The sequence below is a fragment of the Chroicocephalus ridibundus genome, chromosome 3, assembly GCF_963924245.1.
Source record: "Chroicocephalus ridibundus chromosome 3, bChrRid1.1, whole genome shotgun sequence".
NCBI classification, from domain to species: domain Eukaryota; kingdom Metazoa; phylum Chordata; class Aves; order Charadriiformes; family Laridae; genus Chroicocephalus; species Chroicocephalus ridibundus.
The window spans coordinates 75,514,760-75,531,211 of record NC_086286.1 but is presented as its reverse complement, the minus strand read 5'-3'; the positions used below and the strand labels follow the sequence as shown (position 1 = coordinate 75,531,211).

At 41.4% G+C, this 16,452-nt stretch overlaps 1 protein-coding gene across 1 annotated transcript in view; it reads left to right on the top strand.

Annotated features, from left to right (window-relative positions):
• The first annotated feature begins 11,601 nt into the window (after positions 1 to 11,601).
• NT5DC1 (5'-nucleotidase domain containing 1) overlaps positions 11,602 to 16,452 on the top strand; it is a 153,047-nt gene continuing 148,196 nt past the window's right edge. The window contains exons 1-2 of the mRNA XM_063329750.1: positions 11,602 to 11,721; positions 13,707 to 13,798. Coding sequence (XP_063185820.1) covers positions 11,629 to 11,721; positions 13,707 to 13,798 — 185 coding nt within the window. The 5' untranslated portion in view covers positions 11,602 to 11,628. The remainder of the gene's footprint in view (positions 11,722 to 13,706; positions 13,799 to 16,452) is intronic.

Genomic DNA, 16,452 nt, shown 5'->3' with positions numbered 1-16,452 from the left:
CCCTCTGAGCTCTATCTTTCAACCAGTTTTCTATCCACCCCACCGTCCATTCATCTAACCCACACTTCCTAAGCTTTCCTATGAGGATGCTGTGGGAGACTGTGTCAAACGCCTTGCTTAAGTCAAGGTAGACCACATCTACCGCCCTCCCCTCATCTATCCATCTAGTCATGCCATCGTAGAAGGCTATCAGATTAGTCAGACATGATTTCCCCTTGGTGAATCCATGCTGAGTACTTCTGATAGCTTTCCTTTCCTCCACGTGCCTTGAGATGACACCCAGAACAAGCTGTTCCATCATCTTTCCAGGGATGGAGGTGAGGCTGACCGGCCTGTAGTTCCCCGGCTCCTCCTTCTTGCCTTTCTTGAAGACTGGAGTGACATTGGCTTTCCTCCAGTCCCCAGGCACCTCGCCTGTTCTCCAGGACTTTTCAAAGATGATGGAGAGCGGCCCAGCAATGACTTCCGCCAGCTCCCTCAGCACTCTCGGGTGCATCCCATCAGGGCCCATGGACTTGTGAATATCTAGATGATCTAATTGGTCCCTCACTCTCTCCTCCTCAACCCAAGGGAAGTCGTCCATTTTCCTGTAATGTTTCATGGATCTGTCAACTTGGGCATTAATCTGGCAAAGATTTTCATACGCATTCGCTGCACAATACAGTTTAATCATGAAAATGGAGCCACTTACGTCGTACAGAGCCAATCTCATGCCCAGCTCTTTTCAGGATCAAGACCCAGCTTTACACTCAGGTACCAATATATATATACACATAAGAAATCACATTGCTTTCACTGACACCGCTCAGATAAATATTTATAACTGTAGCTAGAATGGGGCTTAAGCCTACAAACATCTGTGTGTATGAATATCCTACATCAAATAAACCCAGGCATTAAATTCATTGTCTCTCCCAATATTTGCTCCTGCTTGGCTTTACAGGACGAGAAAGACTTTTGCTGGAAGGGATCAATAACTGTAAATCAGATTACTTTCCTCTCAACCAACTCTTCAGGATCAATTCTATTTATGAGACAAGTAGAGTTTAACAAACAGCCATGAGATTCTTTAGTCTGATTCAAAACTCTCCTCAAAAAGAGAGAGGAATGGGGCTGCTGAGAACTCCCAAGGCCATGTGGGGCAGGACCATGGCCGTAGCTGTGGTGGCCACAGCAAGTGTTTTATTCCCATCCTGGTGACTTTATCGAGGATTCTCTGCATTCCTGAAAATAAAGCAGTACTTTTATGTTTTAGAGACTATATAATTTTATCACAGGCAAGAAAAAAAATGAACATGTAATAAAAATGTTCTTGCCGGTTTTACAGAAAAAAATAAAATCTGATAAATCCCATAATCCTAATTTTCATGCTCACAGTTTGGAACAAATGAGGATAATCATGTATATTCAGGGGCTATTCAATATAAACTATTGTCTGAGTCCTCTGCACTGCTGTTACATATAATTCAACAGGATAATATTTGCAGCACCTATTTCTGGGCCTAATTTACTTCTTTTGCCTCGCATCCCACTGCGGTTTCTTTTTGCAAAAGGAGGCCAAACAGATCTGTATTGCTCACTGGCCTTCTGTAACTTTACTTAATTTGTTTTGGAGGCTGAGTCAAACCAGAAATTGTCCAAATAAATAAGCTACTGGATGTAAAGTGACTGTGAAAGACTTAATCAGATATATTGATTAATTTTATTAGCAAAAATTCTTTGAAAAGGACACAAGAGCCTCACCTTATTCTTACAGCCAGCAATATATCTAGCAAGAAAGATGAATTTATTATGACCAGAATGGCACATTTACAGTATAGATACTGAAATTTAGTATTCTGGTCACTATATTATTTTTAAAAGTCATTAATACTGAAAGTAGTTTCTTGAAATATGCAACACCTTAAAACAAAGATGGATCATTTACCATCTGTGTCTGACAGGATCATATACACATAGTTTTCAAAAAAAGAAACAAATCTATTCAATCAAGTAGTACTTTCCCCTTCAAACTATGTAATTCCCCATTGTTTTTAAAGTAGATTTCCTTGTTCCTTAAAGAAAAATGTCCCTACTGATGCTATAAGTTTGAGGATGACAAATATCTGAAGTTACTTTTTTGTATTCAAATGTTGCTTACGAAGTCCTATATAAGTAAGACTCTTGCAAGGAGCCTTACCCCTGCTTAAAGGATTAATTTGCAGTCCTCTAAATCCATTAAATCAAATTCTAATTAACTTAAAGTCAATATTCTTTAGGCCTTGCTTATTCTACAAAACAATCATGTTTAAACATGGTGGTGAAACATATTTCTTTTAGTCGCCTGAATGGACAGAAAAATAATGTGTTAATATGATATGTTTTAGTAAGCCTAGTGCAAACCTAATCTGCAACACTGATATTAATTGAAGTGCTCTTGGAATGAGGTACTGCTCTGCATGAATTAAGGTATCAGACCGAGTCGTATTAAATAAGTACAGATAAGATTTGAATCCATAATATTTCAAAAATCTTGTTTTGATAGAATTTTTATTTGCATTCCATGCTTTCGAAAACGATTTTGTTTGAGTTTTCATTACAGATATTTCCTATTTTTATTGATTTGTATGTGCTCTGTACAGTACTATTGGTATAATTACATAAAACCTTAGAGTTTCGGAAAAAATGAACCCTCCTGCACCTCATAAATATGCAGCACCATATTTCAGAGAACAGGGAGTGAACATCACTGAGCATCAGGCTTTGGTACTGATGATACATGATGTTTGAAACAATTCCCCAATTCCCCTATGCCATGCAGAGAAGAATTACAGTCAGAACAGTACTCTGCTAGGGAAAAAAGAATATTCCAAGGCAACATCCACTCAGAGTTTTGTTAAGAAATATGAGTCAGTTCAAACTGGAAATTGAAGAAGAGAATGTTTTTTTCTTAATAATAAGATGAGATCACAACAGAAACAAACATTTTCCTCTGCAATTGTTTCGTATTTTGTAAGCAGGAAAAAACTCCATGTGGGAAAATGAGAAATTAAGAGACAAAATACAAGAATCGTAATTAAATAATGTATGAAACTGCTGCCTGTAGCATCACTTTCTATATTATATAATCTTTTTTAAGTCAGTAGTTATACTGCTGCATTAATATGTGCTAATTTAAATATTTGATGTAATATACCTTGCTTAGAAAAACATCTTAATGCATTATGATAAAGCAAGTCAAATGTTCCAGCAAAGTATTCAAATAATATGATCTGTAAAGAAAGCAGAAGAAAAACAGATGCCTACTGCTCTAAATCTGTGCTTGGGAAATAATTTAAATTATTAAACATTTTAAAGTTGCATTGTTTCTTTAAAGTACCAAATTGAAATGAAGCACAGTGATTTTTTTATTACAGCTGTCTTTCCAGCTATATTTCTTTCCATTTGCACATGGAAAGAATGGAACACATTACCACCACTTTGTAGCTTTTTCATAATCCTTTTAATCAGCACTTCCATTTTGTTTCTGTAATTTGCAAATTGCCATTCTTTTCAATGAAAACAAATTATGTGTGTAATTTTACTCTTGACAAAATTGTTTACTCTTATTGATTAATCACATTCCTGGTTTTGTATATTACCTTGAACCATAAATCCATAAAGACATAGAGTTATATTTGATTCGGCATTCTCCAACCTTAAATCTTTTGCTTTTGTAATGAGAAAATCTCTGGCTATTTATTTTCATAAGGCTGATCCAGTAATCCATCTCTACTCTGGAAAGCATTAAAAGTACATTTTCAAGTGCTTCAGTGATGAGGGTTGCTTATTTGTTAACTGAATTGGGGCCTAAAACCGGCTACGTCTGACAACAAATGAACACAGAGGAATAAAGCTCTGTCAAGGGGTGACAGAATAGAGACTTTCTCTATTTGTTCAAACAATCAGATCTTGCTCTGCTTAAATTTAATGTGAGTTTTGCCATTATCTGCAATGGGACCAGGCCTCATCCATTATTATTCATTTTATCGTACATTATTCTAAATGATATACAGCACACAGTCTTAAAATTGTAAGTTAATTTGCTTTCTATAAAACAGCCTTTCTCAATAAAACCACGCTGTGGCTCTCTAAGGCATGAAAAATACTTCTAATTGCATCTGTCTCTGGGTGGGAAAAAATATTGTAAGTGGATGACAAAGAATTATCAGCTAACATGACTGCCATTCTTTTAAGAAAATGTATTCCAAAACTGGCCCTATTATAGACAGTTTTTAAATTTAGAAAGTGTATATATTTATGAAGATTTTATGATGGGTCAAGATAATTTCTCACATAACTCTATCAAAGTGTGCATGCTCTGACATGGATGACTTATGAGCATGATTCACTGTCTGTATCTTCAGAAGTTGGAATTGCATCAAGAGAAGCAGAGAAGTCCAAACAGGGATGGGTGGAAAAGAATAGTGTACCAAAGTACTGTACTCATTGTGTCGATGGTGAACAAAAGTGGGGTTTTTTTTCACCAAAATAAAATCAGCACTCTCTCCTGACCTATGCATGTGGGAAAGGCAGCATGTTACAAGGAGCTGAAACTTAATAATTAACACACCTTTTTAGTTACTTTAAATTACTAAAATATTACACGTAAAAACAGTAGAAAAACACTAGCTATTAAGTTTAGAATAGAATAGAAATAGAATAGAAATAGAATGGAATGGAATGGAATATAGAATAGAATAGAATAGAATAGAATAGAATAGAATAGAATAGAATAGAATAGAATAGAATAGAATAGAATAGAATAGAATAGAATAGAATAGAATAGAATAGTTTGCTTGGAAGGGACCTACAGTGATCATCTAGTCCAACTGCCTGATCACTTCAGGGCTGCACAAAAGTTAAAGCATGTTATTAAGGGCATTGTCCAAATGCCTCTTGAACAACAACAGACTTGGGGCATCAACCACCTCTGTAGGAAGCCCGTTGCAGTGTTTGACCACCCTCTCAGTAGAGAAATGCTTCCTAATGTCCAGTCTAAGCCTCTCCTGGCACAACTTTGACCATTCCCACATGTCCTATCACTGGATACTAGGGAGGAGAGATCAGCACATCCCTCTCCACTCCATTAAATTTTTATTCTTCCTGCTAGATACATTACTGTAAATTGTGCACACACTAGGATTTTATGCAGCTAAAACCTCTCTGTAGGAAAAGGTCTATAATCACTTCTTGTGATTATATGAACCCTGTGCACTGTCTGTCCTTCTTCTACACTAGGTCTCCCTCTCTCCTTGTATATTTTCTACATAGTTTTCTATATCCTGTTTTCTTTTTGCTGTCTCTGTCTTTCACTGGTATGCAGTGAGATGCCGCACAAAGAGCATTACCCAACATGCAAGACATGGTCTCTATAAATGTAAGGAAAGGCGATAGGAAGTAAGTATCTTCAGTGGTACTCCATTTCGGTGAGCACTTGTGATACAGACTTCTGTTATTGTAGACAAAATAATTTACTCCTCTGAAAAAAAAATTCCCAAATTCGTATTCCTTTGTCTTTGTTTCCACAGCTTTATACCTTATCAGAATTCCTCCTCTCCCTGAGAACAGCATGAGGGACACAATAACATAGGTGAATGCAAACATGTCGTTTTCCTAAAAATAGAAGAGGTGGCTCTGACCTTCTTCACAGACTTATATAGAAACACAGTACAGATCTTTAAAAAGTTACATCAGAGTGATGGAATCTTCTTGAGGCTTAGTATACAGTTTTAGAGTATATTCTCCTAGATCACTTCCTTCTTATCAAAATCTAGCACACTTTTTTTATCCTTTCATCAGGTCATTACTAGACACCTTCTAGAGGCAGAAGCAGAGCAGTAAATATCAAAATGCAATTTATATTCAAAAGAAGTTCTTACATTTGAGATTTATAACATTACTGTTAAAATTTTATTATTGCAGCTCCAAGTAACATCACTCTCAGTATCCACTATAATGAGCAATGAACACATACAGAAGAAAATATTTCTTAAATAGAAGATCAATCACGCCTTAAGAAAGATAACTTACTGTAAAAAGAAGGAAAAAAAATTGATCTCTCTACTCATCATAGTGATAGGATAGAATCTTGAAAACCCTAAATCGTTATGATGGTAGTGAATAAGGTAACTTGTATGTTACTTTGAAAGCACAGATTGCTGTGTTACATTACTGTGGCTTCATTATTTCTGTACTCAGCCCTAATAAGGCCAAAACTGGAGCAATGTGCCCAGATTTTGATCCTGTATTCTGGGGGAAAAAAAGATATGGACCAATCTGATAATGAATGATGAATGAATATCATCCAGTTTGAGAATGAAAGCTAAGCAGGCTCAAAACCCCTCAGCCGTTAAGGAAGGACCTTAAAGAACTAGACAAAAAGAGTGTGGGAAAACATGTAGTAACAGCCTTCAAATAGATAGAAGGCTGGTGTGCACTGATGTGGTTCTCACATCTGCTAGGAACAGGACAAGATGTAAGAAAAAAGGCATTAGAGCAACAGAGACTTTGTTTTGACATGGCGGGGGGGAGGGGCAGAGAAGTATTCTGTGTGTAAGAACTGTGTGTAAGAAGGTGACTGTCTTTAGGATTTTTCCAGTTCTGTTATCTTCAAGTCTGTAGTTTTATAGTTGTGACATTTCCCACTGGCTGTTCGATAGCTCTGTTCTCTGGTGCAGACTGGGTATTTAAATACATCAGATTTGTCTTTTATGCAATCATTAGCAAGTGCCAGGCTTGAAATGCAGGCCTGTTTCCTACTTGAACAACTCAGAAATCCTCAGAATGTCTGGATTAGACATATTCCAATTTTAGTCATGAAGAAAACGAAGCCATAAGTGATTAAGTTATCTGCACATGAGTACACCATGAATGAATGGGAAATAAGGACTGAGAACTTAGGAGTCCTACTCTGGATTTTATGCTTAAAATTGTAAAAATAAAATGGTATGTCCAAAAAAAACCCAGAAGAAATAAGACACTGTCCCATAGATCACAGAAACTGCACAGGTCTACTTTGAAAGTATAGCTTCCCAAAAAGTCTGTATTTCCAGTACAATTTCTTTTTGACTAAATGTAGCATCCATCCAGCTCAAAAAGAAAAATCTTTCCAAGTACCTTTAGATAACTATTCAGAGTTTTAAAATATACACTCACTAAGGCTCCAGCAATCACTCTTGGCTATTAATCACTCTGACAAAATCATTGATTTTCATTTCCTTCTTTCATGTTGCGTGGGAACAGCCTGAGTTAGGTTACAAGATCTGAGAGAGGTGATAAGGACAATAAGCAAGCTTTTGAGAGATTCTGAGCACTTGGAGGATTACTTTCTGTTTAACCTTTTAATGAACTCCTGAGTTTAGTTTTGGAAATCTTGTCTCTTTAGCAGCATGTGTCTCATGTCCGTGCTGGTGAGACAGAGAACATAGCCAATACAGTACTGAGGTGCTGGATGTAATCAGATGTCCCTCTCCCAGCAGCATGCTATAAATTCTATGTGCGTGATTCTACTGAAAAAGTTAATGTGCCTATATTTTGTGCTGTATAAAAAGGCTACTAAACAACCCAATAAACAGTCAAACTTCTGAAATCTCTAGAAGTTAATCAAATCTTAAATCCTGATCAATAGTCAAGTATGTTCACCAGGCTTCTTTACCTAGTAACAAGGCAACCTGTGGGTCACAGTGCTTTCAAAATTAGGTAGTATTTTGCTAAACTTTTAAAGGTCTACTAAAGACACAGTAAGTGCTAGCGATTGTTTTGCAAAGCAAACATATTTTTGACAGCTTTCATTCTCTCACAGAGAACCAGGATATCCTTGAAATGGATTTGTGTTGTTAGATCTATGTCTGCTAAAGCATCAGTCTGTAATCAGAGGCCTGCTTCTGTACATTAGCTTATTCCTCTAATGGTTCCAAAACAAAAGTGTTTCCTTCTAAGTGTCCTAATCTTAAAAACACAGAACCAAATCCTGCAATCCTGTTTAACTGTAAACATGTGGAGAACACGCAAAATGCCAGAAACGTGTGTTATACCTGTGTGACTACCACTAACTACTACTAAGGTTTTCTTTCAAGCCGTGATTGCGGGGTCAGAGATGAAGCTAGCTTTATGTTCCCTAGGCCCTTTCACTTAAATAGATACAAGCATCCCTATGGTGAAACAACCACATTGTATTTGAATCTTATTATTGATCCACATGCAAGAGAGGAAGCAGAAGGGTAGTGGTGCGTTGTCAGGAGCTGCCTGCAGGGTGGGAGCTGTGTGGTGGCTTTTCAGGAGTTGTTAAGGGTGTTTGTGTGCTGTGGCAGCACCAAAAGGGCTAATACGTGGGTCTACCTGAGATGGGAGTGACGTTAGGGCAGCATTTGTCTGGGGGCTACCCTGGACTGTGGGGAGGATGAGGGGAGCTCTCAGGAGACAGGTATGCTGAGCTCCCTGAGCTGGGCCAGTGGCGTGAGCCTGAGATGTGGGCTCTATCCTCCTGTCAGTCGGGGATGGAGGTAAAAGTTCTCAGATGAGGAGCCTGTGCTGTGAAAAGCAGGGATTTATCCTAGCGGGGAGAGTGGGCATCATGCTGCAGTGGGGATGGAGGTACGCTGTCAGTGTCGGGGGGTGGGGTGGCTGTGAGGCATTCCTCTACCTGTGCATTTAACAACTTCATGGGTTTAAAAGCTAAGTCAAGTGCAAACCTGAGGTTCTAGCTCTTACCAGTGTGCTGAAATAAAATACAAAAAGAAACCAAACACTTTTTGGTTTGACTTATTCTACTCCAAAAGTATTTTCATTTGTTTTTTAAAGCAAACAAGGAAAAATCTAGGATGTTCTGAGCTTACTTTTGTGTAAGAAAGTGTTACTTGTCCAAAATGAAAATGCTTCATGTTTGTTCAAATTCTTCATTTATGCTCACATATCACTAATGCGTATTTTTCATAGTAATATAAGGGGCCCTTTCCCTTTTTTAAATTCTTACAACCTTTGCCTAAATAGGCAAATGGCATTGCAACACCAATGGCAAAAAACGCAACCAACAAAGTCAACTTACACAGCCTTAGGAAAATAAAACCAAAGTTTGAGGAAAGTAGAATAGATTAAGGTGAAAATGATTCAAAGTTAACTTGCAGGGATGCTCCGTTGTATTGTAATGCTGCCCTCTTAAGGACAAAGACAGTGAGGAGCTGGAGTACTTCTCTTGCTCAGAGGCCTACAATTTCTGTGTGACAGCTAAGACTTATTTGATGTATTTTGACACGGTTCTTATGCCTTTATGTATGTTACCAGACTCCATTACATTCTTTTCACACTTTGGGGCATGCTAGTACACACTTGCGCTCTGAAACTACATGGTGGTACGAGCCTCTTCTGCATGAAAAGCAGGCATGAGGCACGATGAAAACCAAAATGCCCCTCTGCACGTTTATAACAGGCTTTGACACATCAGATCTTGCACTTCACACATGTTTCTTGCAGGTCACTAAACACGAGGGCACCGAGTGCGGGCAGCCCCCCACTGCCCTGTCCTGTCTGCTCCATGGGGTCTCTGTACCCATGGGCAGCATCCACTGCCCTGTCCTGCCCCCTCCACGGGGTCTGTGCGCCCATGGGCAGCACCCACTGGAAATTTCTCCTGCTAGGACAGGATTTAAGATTATTCTCAATGGATTATTACCATGTATTTACAATATAAAAACAATTACTGTGACGCATAAATTAACCATGGGGAAACTGAGAATATTATCAGTTAGTATCTGATAGCCCAAAAGGTCAACCTCAGTTATGTGGACATCTCTGAGCAGCTCATGGTACCATCACACTTCAAAGACAGAGCTGAAAAAGTAATCTGAGGTAGTTCAGTTGTTAAGGGGGATTTCGATTGAAAGCAGCTCTTTTCTGAGAAAGGCCCTAGAGGGGGATGTCAGTATGTTTAAAGGATTCATCTGGAAGGAAGAACCTGAGAGACAAAGCAACACTTTTAAAACAAAAGGAAAAGAAATAAATTTTGGGGGTGGAGTGCTGAAAGTAAGCTGCCGAGACTTTCCTGTTATCAGATTTGTGCTGTGAATACTGAATATGAAGGTGATATTCTCTCATTTATCTTCTCCAGAACTGAAAACCAATTCTCTTCATCAATATCTTCTGTATTTCTTGTTGTCATAGTTCTCATTTAATCTTCAGCTTCAAGAACCTGAAATTTAACTTGCTGAATCTCTCCATTTGTGACTATTTTTCCTCACACAAAGTGGTTTAAGATTAAATATGATTAATACTTTTGTGTTGTATATTCTCAGATAGCTTGTCATTACTGCCAATATAAGTGTGCAGCACTCACAAAATCTGGATGTTCAAGATTACATTCAGTTGACAGTGAATACAGCGACCAGGGGGTTGGATTAGATGATCTTTAAAGGTCCCTTCCACCACAAACATACTAGGATGCTATCAATGAATATATGATTTTCACTATCTGTCTCGACGTTGCAATACTGCAGTGTATTAAGTTGGTTTTGTGGTGAGTTTTCGTATAAAATGGCATAGCAAGCAAAGTTATAAATTTAAAATGCCATAATCTAAACAAAATTCTGGAAGCTGCATGAGTCCTTATGGGGAAAAAAAGTCATTCTGAAATAAGACAGCTGTACCGATATAATCTGCAAGGCAGACATACTTTAAGTTAATGTGAGGATAGTGTGAAACAGCGGCTGTGGGTGAACTCTTGGACCTACTGAAGTCAACCAAAATTGTCGTCATTGACTTCAGTGGGGCAGGAATTTGTTCTGTTTCCTAAACACAGCAGCTTTAGGAAGAGAAAATGTCTTGTGCTCAGGTCCCAGGCTGCTGCCTCATCGTTATAGTTGGGACCCCTGTTGTGTGCGAGACCCTGGATGAGCCTCTTTCTGTATGCTCGGGTTTGACACTTGTTAATTTGGAAAATATATACATACATGTATATATGGATATTTATATATTTATTTAATATATTTCTAAAGCATATGTATGCATTAGTATGTGTATCTAAATTATGGTGTGTATATAATGTATGGTGAATGGAGCACCGCTCTTATGAGGGAAGGCTGAGGGACCTGGGTCTGTTTAGCCGGGAGAAGACTGAGAGGGGACCTCATCACGGTTTATAAATATCTATAGGGTGGGTGTCAAGAGGATGGGGCCAGACTCTTCTCAGTGACGCCCGGTGACAGGACGCGGGGCAACGGGCACAAGCTGGACCACAGGAAATTCCACGTCAACGTGAGGAGGAACTTCTTTCCTTTGAGGGTGGCAGAGCACTGGCACAGGCTGCCCAGAGAGGTGGTGGAGTCTCCATCTCTGGAGACATTCCAAACCCGCCTGGACGCGTTCCTGTGCAACCTGCTCTGGGTGACCCTGCTCTGGCAGGGGGGTTGGACTGGATGATCTCCAGAGGTCCCTTCCAACCTTTACTATTCTGGGATTCTGTGAAGAAGGCGGCGGCGGGGCGGGGGGTGGGCGGGGCGAGGGCGGGGCGGCTCCCGCCGCCCCGCCCTCGCCCCGCCCACCCCCCGCCCCGCCAGAGGCCCCTCCCGTTCCCCCGCCTTCCTCCTCCGCCCGCCTCCCCCCGGCGGCGGTTCGGCCATGCAGCCGGACTTCTCCCTGGCCGATTGCGACGTGATGGGTTTCGACCTGGACCACACGCTCTGCCGGTACCAGCTCCCGCAGAGCGCTCGGGTGAGTGCGGACCGAGGCGGGGGGGGGGGGGGGGCGGGATGCGGGGCTATGGGACCCCGGCTATGGGGACAGCCAGCACCCAGCCTGCCGGCAGGGATATAGCTAGGGAAACCAAAAAAGAGAAGGGAGACGCTCTCATGGCTCGCCCGCCGCCTCCTCAGCAGGCCTCTGGCCGAGCGAAGGGGACAGCCATGTCTTCTCGCTTGAAAATGGTGCTTCTTCAGGGCTTTCCCATGTGTAGCGGCGCTGAGGGGAAAAGAGGTAGAGCCTCCCTCCCTCCCCCCGCCAGATCCGGAGATGCTGCAGACACGAGTCAGAAGCCCGCGAGCCCTTTCGACAGGCGACCTTCGCAAACTTTCTGGCGCTTAAAATAAAACGCGGAGCTTAGGGGCGCTCGGCATCTCTGGCTTAGCCCTGTTTGTCCCTTAGGCGGAGGAGCCGCTGTCATGTGCTGTGCCTTCCCGCCATTGGGCGCTTCTTCCTTCTTTTTTCCGCCCCCCCCCCCGACCGGCACATTTTAAATTCCCTGATAACCTTTCGTTGACTCGTCCTTCTTTGTTGACGTCAGGGCTTTGCCACTTTGCGTCGTGGATGCTCAATGTGCCCCCCTCTCCCCTTGTATTTGCCTCCGTGCACCTACATTTTGGACTGCGTGGGGCTCCTACGCTAATTGCAAGATACTTCAGAATTTGGTAGAGAAGCAAATGTTTATGAAGTGTCCCATTCATATATAGGTATGATTCGGAGCATCCTGTGTGGAAAAATTGCTTCCTTTTGCTGTGAGTGACTTTCTGTAAAGAGGCAACTTTCTTACAAAAGAGGGTTCAACAGGAGCAAGTTACAAAGTGTACGTGCTCTTAAGTTCCTGCTAGAAACTGTACAACTCTAGCCTCACCTTCCGTGTTCTTTCTGTTCCGCCACACGCATTACATCTTGCGTGGGCACGTTCTTCCTGATAAGAATTTTCTCCAATGAAGGCAGATGTTAGGCAATTGTTAACTATAAGAGTTTAAAAAGAAAAAAAAACCCAAACAAAAAAAAACAAACGAAAAAACCCAATGAACAAAATAGAGAAAAAACCAAAACCACTTACTAACCTTAGTTCACTCTTCTCACAGCACACGGAGACAGACTGACACGTGCCCACTGCATGCCTCTCTATCTATTGGAAATCAAAAGTACTAAAAAATGCTGACAGGCACAGCTGAAGATGCACTTAGTTCTTACTCTTCAGTTTTGGCCTTCATAATAGTCTTTCTCAGATATTATTCGTATTTATTCCAAGAGCAGCTTCTGTAGTTAAGGAAAAAAGGCCAGGGAACAGCTTTAATGAAAGAATCATGAGTAAAATGGAGCAATTACTATTTTTGTATGGCCTTTAACGACCTGGTAGCATCTGCATAGATCTTCTTGTACAACTTGACCAGCACATTACATTAATAAATCATGGACTGATATATCAGGCTTTAACAACGTTCTTCCTGAACTTACAAATAGTAGCCGTTTACTTAGTAGTTGCCTGTTTCCTTCAAAATATGCTCCATTGGATACTTTTAAAATGTCCTCTAAGGGTTGTTGTTTATTGCTTCAGAAGCCGCTTGTTGAGTCTTGGTAACCATGACGCCTTAAAATCAAAAAGAGATTGGGGAGGGAAGAGTAGTTACTAGTCTTAGGTACTCACCATCTTGGTTTCCCAACAGTCTTAAAGCATGGGGGCACTAAGGTAGAATTCTGTAAACTTGGTTATGCTGGACACATTGCACTAGAACCGTTGTGTGAGCATCTTGAGCTGTTTTCTAGCCATGACAAAAATACCCTCAGACACTGATTCCCAGTAGTGGGGACAGTGGGGCAAGGGCCCTAGGTCCCTGGTTTGATATTTCCTAGGATGTACTAACACTTCCATCTTGCCACTTTCCAGGGAAGTAATATCTTTGGTCTCACTTAATCAATATAATTAATGCATTTATTTTTTTCATTTGTAGTTAATATATGATAGTTTTGCCCACTATCTGGTAACGGAGAAGGGTTATGATGAAGACCTACTGACGCTAGCTCCAGACAGCTTAGACTTCTGGTGAGTACGTTGGAAATAACATAAACTTTCTTCATAACTTCCTTTATGTTCTAACTTACAAAGCTTGGAAAACAGCTTCTCTTATTAGGCAGTTGTTATGATTGTCGGGCCTGATGGATAAATCCAAAATTACAGTTTTAAATACCTGTTCAAACAAGTATTTGTCATGAGATGCTTCTAATGTGGTATTTTGAAGAGAAGTGAGCATCCAAGCTTGCTTTGTCTGTGCTTCTAGATGTCTAGATGCAAGCCTTTTATTCTGGCTTACTCTCTTGGGTTATATGTCTCCTTTGTCTTCTACGGTTCAACTGCTAAATCCAGTAACCATCAGAATTTGGTAATTTTTATCTTGACAGAAGTGGTTTTGTTTGTGTAAGGCAGAATAATCCCAACAGCCTTCTGAGGAACCGAGGAAAGTTGACGTGCCAGGAGGTAGCCCATGGCTGGCATGTCAGGCACAAAGCTGTGATGCCAAAGGCTGAAATGCAAGTTGCTGCTCTGAGCTCAGTTGTCTCTGAGCAGGAGCTTGAACATGAATCTCTGATCTTCTAACTTTAATAGGTTATTATCTAGGCCAGGGGGGTGGGGGCTTGAAAGCTGGGTAATTACTAAATTTTTTTAGCAGAAACACAGGTTTGGGGGTTTTTGGTTTTTGTTTTTTTTTTTAATTAATGCATGCATCAACCAGGTGATCAGGCCCAGTCAGCACGGGTTCATGAAAGGCAGGTCCTGCTTGACAAGCCTGATCTCCTTCTGTGACAAAGTGACCCGCTTGGTGGATGAGGGAAATGCTGTGTATGTAGTCTACCTGGACTCTAGTAAAGCCTTTGACGCCATTTCCCACAGCATTCTGCTGGAGAAACTGGCTGCCTATGGCTTGGACGGGAGTACTCTTTGCTGGGTAAAAAACTGGCTGGAGGGCCAGGCCCAGGGAGTGGTGGTGAATGGAGTTAAAGCCAGTTGGCAGCCAGTCACGAGTGGTGTTCCCTAGGGCTTGGTGTTGGGGCCAGTTCTGCTTAATATCTTTATTGATGATCTGGATGAGGGGACTGAGTGCACCCTCAGTAAGTTTGCACACAACACCGAGTTGGGTGGGGTGTTGATCTGCGTGAGGGTAAGGAGGCTTTACAGAGGGATCTGGACAGGCTGGATCGATGGGCTGAGGCCAGTGGTATGAGGTTCAACAAGGCCAAGTGCCGGGTCCTGCACTTGGGTCACAACAACCCCATACAGCACTAGAGGCCTGGGGAAGAGTGGCTGGAGAGCTGCCTGGCATGAAAGGACCTGGGGGTGTTGATTGACAGCCGGCTGCCATGAGCCGGCAGCGTGCCCAGGTGGCCAACAGCATCCTGGCCTGTATTGGGAACAGTGTGGTGAGTAGGACTAGGGAAGTGATCGTCCCCCTGTGCTCGGCACTGGTGAGGCCCCACCTTGAGTGTCCAGTTTTGGGGCCCTCACTACAGGAAAGACATTGAGGTGCTGGAGCAGGTCCAGAGAAGGGCAACGAAGCTGTTGAAGGGTCTGGAGAACAAGCCTTATGAGGAGCGGCTGAGGGAGCTGGGGTGGTTTAGCCTGGAGAAAAAGAGGCTGAAGGGAGACCTTATCACTCTCTACAACTACCTGAAAGGAGGTTTTAGCGAGGTGGGGTCAGTCTCTTCTCCCAAGTAACAAGTGATAGGACAAGAGAAAATGGCCTCAAGTTGCACCAGGGGAGGTTTAGATTGGATATTAGGAAAACTTCTTCACTGAAAGGGTTATCAAGCATTGGAACAGGCTGCCCAGGGAAGTGGTGGGAACATCATCCTTGGAGGTATTTAAAAGAGGGGTACATGTGGTGCTTAGCAACATGGTTTAGTGATGGTTTTTGTCAGTGTTAAGTTGATAGTTGGACTAGATGATCTGAAAGGTCCTTTCCAACCTGGACAATTATTGTGGGAACAGTTTTGATCAGTTGTTTTCACAATTTGGTATTTGACTGGACAGTTTCCAACCAGATTGATTTTGACTTTCATGTGACAAGCAGCGTATCTGTATTTCTCATCATTTGAGGCCTAGGACAGATGAATTCCTTTATTAAGATCTAGATATCTCAGCCTCAGTCCCTTATTGGAGCTGGGGATTCGTTAATGTGGACCTGCAAGCCCGCAATGCTGGTAGCCAGTGTGTCAGTGCTGCTCACCCCAGTGTCATTCATGAAAAGCTGGGGTCTGCTTGCTGCCTCCGTGGTGTATCTTCTTTCCTTTGGGTACCTTATAACAGAGGATGACGGTGGCATTACTTTTTCGGTCTTGTTTATTCATTATTATCCTAGCCGTTGAACCATTATTATTCTAGCCATGATTTTTTCAAACAACTTAAGTGAATGTAGATCGAATTATCTGTAAGGCACAGATTTACTAGGAGAGTTAGGAACTCTTGTTGGATGTCTGTCCCACGCTGTCAACTCTTCACCTTGTTAGTGCTGCCTAGCATGGCAATGCGGCTGCTTCATGTGTTACTTGGATATTCAGTTGCCTCATTTAGAGTGATGTTTTATCCCTCTCTCCCGTAATAACTGGTGTTATCAGTCCAGTGATAACAAGTGGGGGAGTTGCCACCAAGAAAAAAATATATTTCTTTAATAGAAGCATCTTAAATATTGCGTTTCTTAGTTG